The sequence below is a fragment of the Oncorhynchus keta genome, unplaced genomic scaffold, assembly GCF_023373465.1.
Source record: "Oncorhynchus keta strain PuntledgeMale-10-30-2019 unplaced genomic scaffold, Oket_V2 Un_scaffold_9739_pilon_pilon, whole genome shotgun sequence".
Taxonomy (NCBI): domain Eukaryota; kingdom Metazoa; phylum Chordata; class Actinopteri; order Salmoniformes; family Salmonidae; genus Oncorhynchus; species Oncorhynchus keta.
The window spans coordinates 531048-543712 of record NW_026291018.1 but is presented as its reverse complement, the minus strand read 5'-3'; the positions used below and the strand labels follow the sequence as shown (position 1 = coordinate 543712).

Below are 12665 nucleotides of genomic sequence, written 5' to 3'. Positions count from 1 at the left end.
ACACACACACACACACACACACACACACACACACACACACACACACACACACACACACACACACACACACACACACACACACACACACACACACACACATACAGAGAGAGAGAGAGAACACAGAACACAGAACACACACGCCCACCCAGCCAAGCCAAGGCCCTTTGAGTTATCACCAGCCTTCATCATACGACAAAGCAATGAAAGACTTCCCTTTTCTTTTAGCTAATATGACCTTTTCCTGCTCGAGTTGGAGAGTGTGTTTGACAACTGTAATGAACACCTTTTGGAGAGGGATGTTAAGTAGCCTTGATGAGGTGAGTTTGGCCGGTAACATTTTCTATGAGGGCTATCACAACGCATTAGAAAAGCACTTATAAGGCATTATATGTGTGTGTGCATTGAGAAGGAATAGGCACAACTCTCACTCAAGCTCATACAATATTTTGGGTTGTACCTCATCTCACACTGGTTGAGGCCCTTATTTTCCTCTCTGTTATGTGTATGTGTCTCATAGAAAGAGTTGTCCTTATTTCACTGGATCCTGTGTGAATTCAACAGGTATCAGGATCAGGACTGATCTGGGCTGAGAGTAGGAGTTCTCACACGCACCGACCTGGCCACTTTGTTGAGGGTCAAGGGTCACACACCATTGTCTTCTCTGACACTCTCAGCTGTAAAAAGGGCACAATTGGCCAATCACAGATCAGAATCTACATGTCGTGGAACATCTACTGATCATTCACACCCCTGAATTTGCCTCAATATTTCTGATAAACTGTGAGGAGCACATTGGTCATGAGGACTTTAACTGTTCTCTTCTGTTCCTTCTGGCTGACAATCAGCTGATCGCGTGGTGGGTGCCTTTATCAAATCAAAACAGTTGCAGACCTTACAGTGAAATGCTTACTGACAAGCCCTTAACCAACAACGCTTTAAGAAGTTTTAAGGAAGAAAAGTGTTAAGGAACATATAGCTATTCAGGAGTCTTATGGCTTGGAGGTAGAAGCTGTTTAGAAGCCTCTCGGACCTAGACTTGGTGCTCCGGTACCGCTTGCCGTGCGGTAGCAGAGAGAACAGTCCATGACTTGGGTGGCTGGAGTCTTTGACAATTTTTAGGGCCTTCCTCTGACACCGCCTGGTATAGAGGTCCTGGATGGCAGGAAGCTTGGTCCCAGTGATGTAATGGGCCGTACGCACTACCCTCTGTAGTGTCTTGCGGTCGGAGGCCGAGCAGTTGCCATACCAGGCAGTGAAGCAACCAGTCAGGATTCTCTCGATGGTGCAGCTGTAGAACCTTTTGAGGATCTGAGGACCCATACCACATCTTTAGGTGTAGGTTTTGTTGTGCCCTCTTCACGACTGTCTTAGTGTGTTTGGGCAACAAGTTATTATTTAATTTTTTGGTACTTTTTTACCCCTTTTTCATGATATCAAATTGGTAGTTACAGTCTTGTCCCATCGCTGCAACTCCCATACGGACTCAGGAGAGGCGAAGTTCGAGAGCCATGCGTCCTCCAAAGCCGCACTGCTTCTTGACACACTGCTTGTTTAACCTGGAAGCCAATGTGTCGGAGGAAACACCACGCAGCTGGCGACCGAAGTCAGCGTGCATGCACCCCGACCGCCACAGCAGTCGCTAGAGCATGATGGGACAAGGACTTCCCAACTGGCCAAATCCTCCCCTAACCCGGACGACGCTGGGCCAATTGTGTGCCGCCTCATGGGTCTCCCGGTCGTGGCCGGCTCCGACACAGACCAGGATCAAACCGAGATCTGTAGTGATGCCTCAAACACTACCGTGCCTTAGATCGCTGTGCCACTCGGGAGGCCCTGGAAAACAAGTTTTAAGACAGGCTAAGAGAGAAGTGGGGAGAGGATAAGATACAGAGAGAGAGAGAGAGAAGAGGGGGAGAGGATAAGAGACAGACAGAGAGAGAGAGAGAGAGAGAGAGGAGAGAGAGAGAGAGAGAGAGAGAGAGAGAGAGAGAGAGAGAGAGAGAGAGAGATATTGACAAACAAACCCAAACATAGGCAGTCTTCTCATACCAATTAGGATCTGGCTAAAAATACTTGAATCAGTTATAGAACACATTGCCATTTATGGTTGTGAGGTCTGGGGTCCGCTCAACAACCAAGGATTCACAAAATGGGACAAACATCAAATTAAGACTTTGCATGCAGAATTCTGCAAAAATATCCTCAGTGTACAACGTAAAACCACAAATAACACATTTGAACGAATTTACAAAAAACAGAGCAAACTGGAATGCTATTTGGCCTTGAACAGAGAATACACAGTGGCAGAATACCTGACCACTGTGACTGACACACACTTAAGGAAAGCTTTGACTATGTACAGACTCAGTGAGCATAGCCTTGCTATTGAGAAAGGCCGCCGTAGGCAGACCTGGCTCTCAAGAGAAGACAGGCTATGTGCACACTGCCCACAAAATGAGGTGGAAACTGAGCTGTACTTCCTAACCTCCTGCCAAATGTATGACCATATTTGAGACACATGTTTCCCTCAGATTACACAGACCCACCAAGATTTCGAAAACCAATCTAATTTTGAACTCCCATATCTGTTGGGTAAAATACCACAGTGTGCCATCACAGCAGCAAAATGTGTGACCCGTTGCCACAAGAAAAGGGAAACCAGTGAAGAACAAACACCATTGTAAATACAACCTATATTTATGTTTATTTATCTTCCCTTTTGTACTTTAACTATTTGCACATAATATTACTTTGGAACTTTTGTGTAATGTGTACTGTTCATTTGTATTTTCTTATTTCACTTTTGTTTGTTATCTACTTCACTTTCTTTGGCAATGTTAACATATGTTTCCCATGGCAATAAAGCCCTTAAATAAAATTGAAATTGAAAGAGGGGGAAATGGGGAGGTGGGAGAGAGAGAGAGGTGGAGGTAGAGGTAGAGAGAGGTAGAGGAAGATAAGGAGGTGAATAAAATTAAGAACAGAGTTGACATTTGGTCCTCATTATAATTATCTAGCTGTTGCTAGGAGGCTTGTGATCACTGTTATCTCATTGATACTGTACAGCTCCTGATAAAGACTCTTTGAGGCTTCACACGCCTTTGTCCTTGTGCTGGGAAACATACAGACAAGCTGACATGGAGGCACCATACACACACTGGCATGCAAACACATAAACACATACTATACACAGACCCCCCCTCTCTCTCTCTCTCTCTCTGTCTCTCTCTCTCTGTCTCTCTCTCTGTCTCTCTCTCTCTGTCTCTCTCTCTGTCTCTCTCTCTCTCTCTCTCTGTCTCTCTCTCTCTCTCTCTCTCTCTCTCTCTCTCTCTCTCTCTGTCTCTCTCTCTCTCTCTCTCTCTCTCTCTCTCTCTCTCTCTCTCTCTCTCTCTCTCTCTCTCTGTCTCTCTCTCTCTCTCTCTCTCTCTCTCTCTCTCTCTCTCTCTCTCTCTCTCTCTCTCTCTCTCTCTCTCTCTCTCTCTCTCTCTCTCTCTCTCTCTCTCTCTCTCTCTCTCTCTCTCTCTCTCTCTCTCTCTCTCTCTCTCTCTCTCTCTCTCCTCACCTCCTGCAGTATTGTGTGAGTATAACACATTAGTGATTTAGGGGCCAGTGTCTGAGATGTGCGTCAGAGCCTCAGTGAGCCAGGCTCCAACCCCTCAGTGTTTACCTTACTACACAGGGGGAAGGGGCCACATGCACACACACACACACACACACACACACACACACACACACACACACACACACACACACACACACACACACACACACACACACACACACACACACACACACACACACACACACACACACACACACACACACACACACACACACACACACACAGAGCTGAGAGTGCCTGTGTCTCCTGTCTGTCTCCTCCAGACAGCTGGTGCCTCTCTTACCACAGATCCGACACACACTCACACACACAGCTCCCTTCTCTTTTGTCCTCCCCTAACATCACTACACCCAGACTGGTCATTACAGCAATCACAATATCTGTTGGTTGGTTCCTCAACACTGTGAAGACTATCACAACAAATGTAGTCACAGGTATGGTGCTGGAGATAATGAATATGAGGTTAAAAAGTGGTTAAGTGTCCCTTTAAATGGCACTTTTGTGTTGTGGAAGCTACTATATTCTTTGAGCTGAGATGATTCCTCTTTTTGCTGTTAAGTGGACTGAAAGATGCTACACAAGACTAACCACAGAATTAGGAATTAGAATGCTAATAATTTAATAGGATCTCTATGGGACTAACTACTGTAACTATTAATCCTTGCTTCAAGTAATTCCTGTTATTTCTGCTGTGTGAGAATGACTTCATCAGGCCATGTTGTTTTAGGCTCTTCCTTATTTCCTGTTGAATCACTGTATCTAAACGGTTTTATATGTCTCGGCATTATAGGCATTATATCAGCCATATCTACAGGTAGTGAATTTCATGGCCCATTTTGTTCATGCCATTTTGTCTCAAAAGTGTTCTTTGTGACACCACTGGTCTAGATCTGTGTTTGTCTAGATCTGTTATGCAGGATCAGCCGTAGCATCAGGTGGTTAGTCAGCTGTGGTAGCAGATCTGGTATATGTCTGTTTGTAGCATGGGCCACATGGCTTAGTCCTTATCTCTATCCAGATGCATGACTCTCCTTATCACGGGCCGGCAGGTAGCCTAGCAGTGTTAGGAGTGGTGGGTCAGTAACCGAAAGTTCACTGGTTTGAATCCCCGAGTCAGCAAGGTGGAGAAATCTGCTGTTCTACCCTTGTGCAAGGCAGTTAACCCCCAACAACTGAGCTGATGACGTGGCTGTAGATTAAGGCAGCCCCCTGCACCACTCTGATGGATTAAATGCAGAAGACACATTTCAGTTGAATGCGTTCAGTTGTGCAACTGACTAGGTCTCCCTTTACCACTAGCATGGCTGTCAGTGAACTGTAATACACTGTAGGCACATCAGGACAGCCTCTGTCTCTCCTCAAAGCTGGTCAGAATTGTATGGATCAGCTGAGACCATTGGGTTTGTATTCATGAAGCGTCTCAGAATAAGAGTGCTGGTCTAGGATCAGTTACCCCCATACATGAATTGTAATGTAAAAGGCTGAACTTATTCTAGATCAGCATTTCTACTCTAAGACACTTTATGAATATAGGCTGGAAGCTGTTATTCATGTGGTGCACCGGGTTAGTTATCCCCACTCCTCCGGATTCCAGGTATACTACTATGTGATTGAACATCTTATTGGCTTCCCAAACTGGTATGGGGGATTCTTTCCAGGAACTCACTTTCAAAAGACCAGTTCTTTAATGTTAGTGCAGATGGCGGAAAACAGATGGAGAGACTGAGGCCATTTTATAGTATTGAGATACAGCCTTAACAACACAGCACTCTCTATCACACTCATCATCAGGCCACTATCTTGGGTTGAGTTCATTAATCACCAAACGGTAGAAAACCTATTGAAACATTGAGGGACTACCGAGACTTGTCCAATATGAAGCGCTCATATTTGTTCCCCATGGCAAAAAAATATTCTAACGCTGTACCCCAATGAACAGATACTAACTAGCATTGATTTTGCTGATAGCTTGAGGAGAGTTTTAGTTACAGTGATTGTGATGTGGTTGTCTTGGCTGAATTAATGCACTGGATAAGAGCGTCTGCTAATAAGTGACCAAAATGTCAAATGTAAATCTAAACACGGTTCTGCTGACAGTGGGCCAGATCCCTCTTCCTGTCTCAGGGAGGAAACCTAATCCCTGTTTGTAACAGTTGGACATCAGTCACCTGGCCTCACCTCGCTGGCATGCCCAGGGCGGACCACTATTAGCCAGGGAGCGCTGGGATAAAGCCAGCCATTGTCCGGGACCATGGGTCCAAAGTACCTAGAGGGCCCGGAGTGCTGACAGACGTGGAATGCCAATCTGTCGATAACCGTCAACCAGCTGAGATTTCCTGTATCTGTACAGCAGGTTCGAGGGAGTTTAGAGGAGCATTAGGCCAGTGAGACTCAGCCTTGTTTAAGCAGACACACCATTTTTATATCACAGAAATATCCATAATGCATCCTGAAAAACGTTACTCCTCATTTTAAAAACTATTTCTGAACTGTTGCCAAGATCAGCTATTACACCCAGAGTTCTGTGTCAAACACCATTAATAGCACCGCATTTGTCATGTATCTACTCACACATCTTTAAATCTTGAGGTAGCTCTGCCTAAACTGCAGCCAGCATGGCTTTTATTCAGTAATACGACACAAAAACCTGATGAAAAGAACCAAGTGTGTGAAAATAGTGTGCTCCATAAGGGGGTCTATTACCCCCATGCTGCTCCCTGGCTCGGGGCCTTCTGAGGGGGAAGATGCTGGCGCTGGGAGCTCCAGGGCCCTAGTCTGGAAGAGCAGAGGTTAGCCAGGTGTCGCAACCTCCAAACTGACACGGAACCAATGGAACCCCATACGTTACGCAGGGTTGGGGAGTAAGTCATTACCGTTACAAAAAACGGTAACTGTAATCCGTTACGTTACCAAGCAAAAATATTGTAATCAGATTACAGATACTTTTGAAAAACTAGATGATTACTTTGAGGATTACTTTGAAATTCAGAAAGAAAATCTTTGACACTTCTCTGTCTTCACAATGATATTCAAATCAGCATTGAAAAAAGGCGCAAATTTAAGTTTGTTCCACCTGAGCGAGTCTGACCACAAGTCAGAGACCACTATGATGACACACCAAATGTGTTTGATGCATCGCGGGAAAAGAGCAGGAATAGGTGTGTAGGCTACAGTTCAAGATATCTCTTCCAATGATATGACTGTTGTCGGCATCCAAAGATGATCCAACTTGAATAAACGCTTGGCGGTAAGGATGACAGCAGCGGTTTAGTCTACGGTGATACGGATGTCACTTATTATTATTGATCAAAGCATGCCATTCCACAAGCGCAGCATTTATTATTCAACTCCAATCAATGAGCCCAATCAGTCCTTCATTACAACAAAATCATAGAGAGTAGAGCTGGCTAATATGTCCTTAGTGTTGGGGTTATGCTCAGGTAAAACATTGTGGCTAATCTAAACTGATAGACTTTGGTTTTTAATGTAAGGATATCATTTAATCGTATTATTATTATATGTAGTAGAAAGCGATGGGTTAGAAGAAGCCTACAGAACCAACCCATAAAGTAACATTTTACACCCATATATGGCCAGATATGTAAACTTTAACATTGATTTATCCTGAAATAGATGTTGTTCAATTGGTAACGTACATGTTTGTCTTCTTCTAATGCATTTTAAGGTGAAAGTAATCTGAAAGTAATCCAAAAGTAATGTAATCAGATTACATTACTGATTTTGGGTAATCCAAAAGTTACGTTACTGAAGAGTGTGTAGAATGCTATTTCAAGTGAGCTGGGCTAGACTAATATTGGTCCTTCTATTGTAGAAACTTCATTACTAAAGAGATTACTAAAGAAATTACTAAATATATATTATAATCAGCTTGGGTTTTACTTTAAATGTAAGTGGGTCACGTGATCAACAAATGACCCACGTCACAGAAATAGAGGTATATATAAAGGTCACACCCATAGATGGTATATATAAAGGTAACACCCATAGATGGTATATATAAAGGTAACACCCATAGATGGTATATATAAAGGTAACACCCATAGATGGTATATATAAAGGTAACACCCATAGATGGTATATATAAAGGTCACACCCATAGATGGTATATATAAAGGTCACACCCATAGATGGTATAGATAAAGGTAACACCCATAGATGGTATATATAAAGGTCACACCCATAGATGGTATATATAAAGGTAACACCCATAGATGGTATATATAAAGGTAACACCCATAGATGGTATAGATAAAGGTAACACCCATAGATGGTATATATAAAGGTAACACCCATAGATGGTATATATAAAGGTAACACCATTAGCCAACCTGTTGCTGTTTATCTATATTATTCGTTGATAGAACCGCGTTTTTATTCAATGGACAGAATTGAACAGAATTTGAGTATTTTTTTTATAGAATACATGCTAATTCATCACAATTTATGGGCAGGGCGAGCGCAGGGGTGTATTCATTACTCAGATTCGTTGTAAAAGGATTTGTAATATTTAACAACAGAAACCGTTTACACCAAAAGTTTTGCAACGAAAACTAGAGTTTCTATTGGACAAATTCAGGTAGGTCCCGCCATGTTTCGTTCCGTTTGCTTCCATTTGGTTCTTAACTTGTAAACGGTTTCCGTCGTAAGAGGTAATGAATACACCACAGTAGCGCGCGCTCTGGTTGTGTTTGATCAGTTAGTGCGCATCGGTTTGTTGTGAGTCATTCACGTTCATTGAGGGGATGCGAAATAACTACATAGCAATGATGAAAAAATATGTGAAGCGTATTAAATCAGGTAATGAACGGCACTTCCCCTGTTAATATTTTAGTTACATCGGGATTCCGTAGGGTTTTTGTTTTTTGCGACATAGTTTTCAATTTGATTTTTGAATGGTGTTCCCAAACACTTTAGAAATCAAATTGTAGGCCTACAATCTCCAAGAGATTATTCCAAACCGGAAACGCTTTCCCCTCTTGTATTTTGGTAGCCTAGTTAGGCTATAGCAGTAGGCTACTCAACTAAATTATGAAATTGTGATATATACTGATGCATATATTGACGTTTATTAATCCATTCATTATATTACTTAATTAATGTACAAGGCAACACAATTTGTCTGTGTTGATCTGTTGACTGACCACAACATCATGTCTTCTCTTTTCCAGCACTAAAGAGGTCGTTTGAGGTGGAGGAGTCTGACATCTCCATCAACCCCTCCCCTCTGTCCCGTAGGACCAACCTCCGCTCCTCCACCTCCAGCCAGCGAAGCTTCCACGAAGCCCGCAACTCTGACAACCCCTCCAGAACCTCGCCTTCTGACTCCAACCCTTGCTCCCCCAAAACCAGCCTGAGACGCATGGAGCTGTCCGGGGGAGTGGTAGGAGGCCGTGCCCTGGATACAGCCTCCACCCGCCGGACCGAGATCTCTATTGAGGTGTCATCCAAGCAGATTGACAGCTCGCCCAGCCCGGGTATCGCCCGCTTCGGCCTGAAGAGGCCTGAGGCCCAGAGCCTTGGTTCTCGAGCCGGAGCCGTCCCAGAGAGCTCCACCAGCTCCAGCTCGGCACACAGACGGGCAGAGATCTCTCTCTCTCGGCCCCACGAGCCCCCCGGGGCACCCAGGAGGGGGGACTCCCAGCCTCCCTTAGCCACCCGGATCCCTGACCCCCCTCAGAGGAGGACCGACCCCACCATGGTCAGCCCTGTGGAGGGCTTTACTTCCAGGAGACCCGAGATGCCTGTCTTCCGACAGCCAGAGATGACAGCACCACCTCCTGTCAGGGTGGTGGAGAACAACAGCCACCCCCCAGTGCCCAGTGGCCCCCTGCCCAGCCTGGTGGAGCCCAGGAGTGAGAGGACACAGCCTCCGGTCAGGGTGGTGGAGAACAACAGCCACCCCCCAGTGCCCAGTGGCCCCCTGCCCAGCCTGGTGGAGCCCAGGAGTGAGAGGACACAGCCTCCGGTCAGCGAGACGCCCGTCGTCAGACCTATAGAGAGTAAGTCAATCTAATTCTATGTCTGACATATGCATTAGTCTCTAATGCTTGTTCATTTCACCTCTGTGCGCTCTCTCTGTCTGTGGACAGTATTTCACAACTGCTTTCTGCTGAGAGAGAATGTAGAGAAAGTTGTTTTTTAAAGTTCAGGGGTTGTTCCTTTGCTTTGATCAGAATCATTTGTGTTGTAGAATGTCAGTTGCATTTGTTTTCAGTGTTCGCACCATTTCAAGACAGTTTAGATACACAAGCTGTCTTATTTGACATGTGAATAGTCACCTTTTACTCAGACAAAGTGCAGCCTGACTCTGCAAGGCAACAGTGACAGTACCAGTACAGATGGTTTCTCATGAGCTCTTGCTGCTGTGCTGTCTGGATGTCTGACTGGGAATATAGGTCAGAGTAATGATGAGGATCCCAGCTGAGGCCCAGCAGTAAGAATGGGCTCAGTCAGCCAGCCAGCCAGCCAGTCAGCCAGCCAGTCAGCCAGCCAGCCAGTCAGCCAGCCAAGTTGAGTGTACTCTAACCATTACGTCAGGATCTTATAAAGGACTTAATGGAAGCAGACAGAGGTTGACATAGCAGTGAATTGTGAAACTGAACTATGTATGATGTGGTACTCCCTTGGTTTTCATTTCAGATATTCCTGGAAGTGATGTTTTTACAGGGTCGACTCCGGTGTTAAGAATGCAGTAAAGTAGTGGTTGTGTTTCATAGTTGCTGGTCCATCCTTCAGCTGTGTCCTGTGTAAACATGCAGTAAAGTAGTGGTTGTGTTTCATAGTTGCTGGTCCATCCTTCAGCTGTGTCCTGTGTAAACATGCAGTAAAGTAGTGGTTGTGTTTCATAGTTGCTGGTCCATCCTTCAGCTGTGTCCTGTGTAAACATGCAGTAAAGTAGTGGTTGTGTTTCATAGTTGCTGGTCCGTCCTTCAGCTGTGTCCTGTGTAAACATGCAGTAAAGTAGTGGTTGTGTTTCATAGTTGCTGGTCCATCCTTCAGCTGTGTCCTGTGTAAACATGCAGTAAAGTAGTGGTTGTGTTTCATAGTTGCTGGTCCATCCTTCATGTGTCCTGTTTAAACCTTCAGCTGTGTCCTGTGTAAACATGCAGTAAAGTAGTGGTTGTGTTTCATAGTTGCTGGTCCATCCTTCAGCTGTGTCCTGTGTAAACATGCAGTAAAGTAGTGGTTGTGTTTCATAGTTGCTGGTCCATCCTTCAGCTGTGTCCTGTGTAAACATGCAGTAAAGTAGTGGTTGTGTTTCATAGTTGCTGGTCCATCCTTCAGCTGTGTCCTGTGTAAACATGCAGTAAAGTAGTGGTTGTGTTTCATAGTTGCTGGTCCATCCTTCAGCTGTGTCCTGTGTAAACATGCAGTAAAGTAGTGGTTGTGTTTCATAGTTGCTGGTCCATCCTTCAGCTGTGTCCTGTGTAAACATGCAGTAAAGTAGTGGTTGTGTTTCATAGTTGCTGGTCCATCCTTCAGCTGTGTCCTGTGTAAACATGCAGTAAAGTAGTGGTTGTGTTTCATAGTTGCTGGTCCATCCTTCAGCTGTGTCCTGTGTAAACATGCAGTAAAGTAGTGGTTGTGTTTCATAGTTGCTGGTCCATCCTTCAGCTGTGTCCTGTGTAAACATGCAGTAAAGTAGTGGTTGTGTTTCATAGTTGCTGGTCCATCCTTCAGCTGTGTCCTGTGTAAACATGCAGTAAAGTAGTGGTTGTGTTTCATAGTTGCTGGTCCATCTTTCAGCTGTTTCCTGTGTAAACATGCAGTAAAGTAGTGGTTGTGTTTCATAGTTGCTGGTCCATCCTTCAGCTGTGTCCTGTGTAAACATGCAGTAAAGTAGTGGTTGTGTTTCATAGTTGCTGGTCCATCCTTCAGCTGTGTCCTGTGTAAACATGCAGTAAAGTAGTGGTTGTGTTTCATAGTTGCTGGTCCATCCTTCAGCTGTGTCCTGTGTAAACATGCAGTAAAGTAGTGGTTGTGTTTCATAGTTGCTGGTCCATCCTTCAGCTGTGTCCTGTGTAAACATGCAGTAAAGTAGTGGTTGTGTTTCATAGTTGCTGGTCCATCCTTCAGCTGTGTCCTGTGTAAACATGCAGTAAAGTAGTGGTTGTGTTTCATAGTTGCTGGTCCATCCTTCAGCTGTGTCCTGTGTAAACATGCAGTAAAGTAGTGGTTGTGTTTCATAGTTGCTGGTCCATCCTTCAGCTGTGTCCTGTGTAAACATGCAGTAAAGTAGTGGTTGTGTTTCATAGTTGCTGGTCCATCCTTCAGCTGTGTCCTGTGTAAACATGCAGTAAAGTAGTGGTTATGTTTCATAGTTGCTGGTCCATCTTTCAGCTGTGTCCTGTGTAAACATGCAGTAAAGTAGTGGTTGTGTTTCATAGTTGCTGGTCCATCCTTCAGCTGTGTCCTGTGTAAACATGCAGTAAAGTAGTGGTTGTGTTTCATAGTTGCTGGTCCATCCTTCAGCTGTGTCCTGTGTAAACATGCAGTAAAGTAGTGGTTGTGTTTCATAGTTGCTGGTCCATCCTTCAGCTGTGTCCTGTGTAAACATGCAGTAAAGTAGTGGTTGTGTTTCATAGTTGCTGGTCCATCCTTCAGCTGTGTCCTGTGTAAACATGCAGTAAAGTAGTGGTTGTGTTTCATAGTTGCTGGTCCATCCTTCAGCTGTGTCCTGTGTAAACATGCAGTAAAGTAGTGGTTGTGTTTCATAGTTGCTGGTCCATCCTTCAGCTGTGTCCTGTGTAAACATGCAGTAAAGTAGTGGTTGTGTTTCATAGTTGCTGGTCCATCCTTCAGCTGTGTCCTGTGTAAACATGCAGTAAAGTAGTGGTTGTGTTTCATAGTTGCTGGTCCATCCTTCAGCTGTGTCCTGTGTAAACATGCAGTAAAGTAGTGGTTGTGTTTCATAGTTGCTGGTCCATCCTTCAGCTGTGTCCTGTGTAAACATGCAGTAAAGTAGTGGTTGTGTTTCATAGTTGCTGGTCCATCCTTCAGCTGTGTCCTGTGTAAACATGCA

General features: G+C 44.6%; 1 protein-coding gene across 8 annotated transcripts in view; it reads left to right on the top strand.

The window, feature by feature from the left end:
* Positions 1–12665, top strand: part of LOC118381670 (septin-9-like) — a 155234-nt gene that overhangs the window by 64368 nt on the left and 78201 nt on the right. For 4 of the 8 annotated variants that reach the window (XM_052517731.1, XM_052517723.1, XM_052517730.1 and 1 more), the window contains one exon: positions 8812–9642. In XM_052517731.1, the coding sequence (XP_052373691.1) occupies positions 8812–9642 (831 nt within the window). Of the gene's footprint in view, positions 1–7578; positions 7646–7802; positions 7870–8295; positions 8441–8811; positions 9643–12665 lie in introns of those variants that run through there. The other 4 variants (XM_052517732.1, XM_052517729.1, XM_052517728.1 and 1 more) reach the window with 4 other exon arrangements.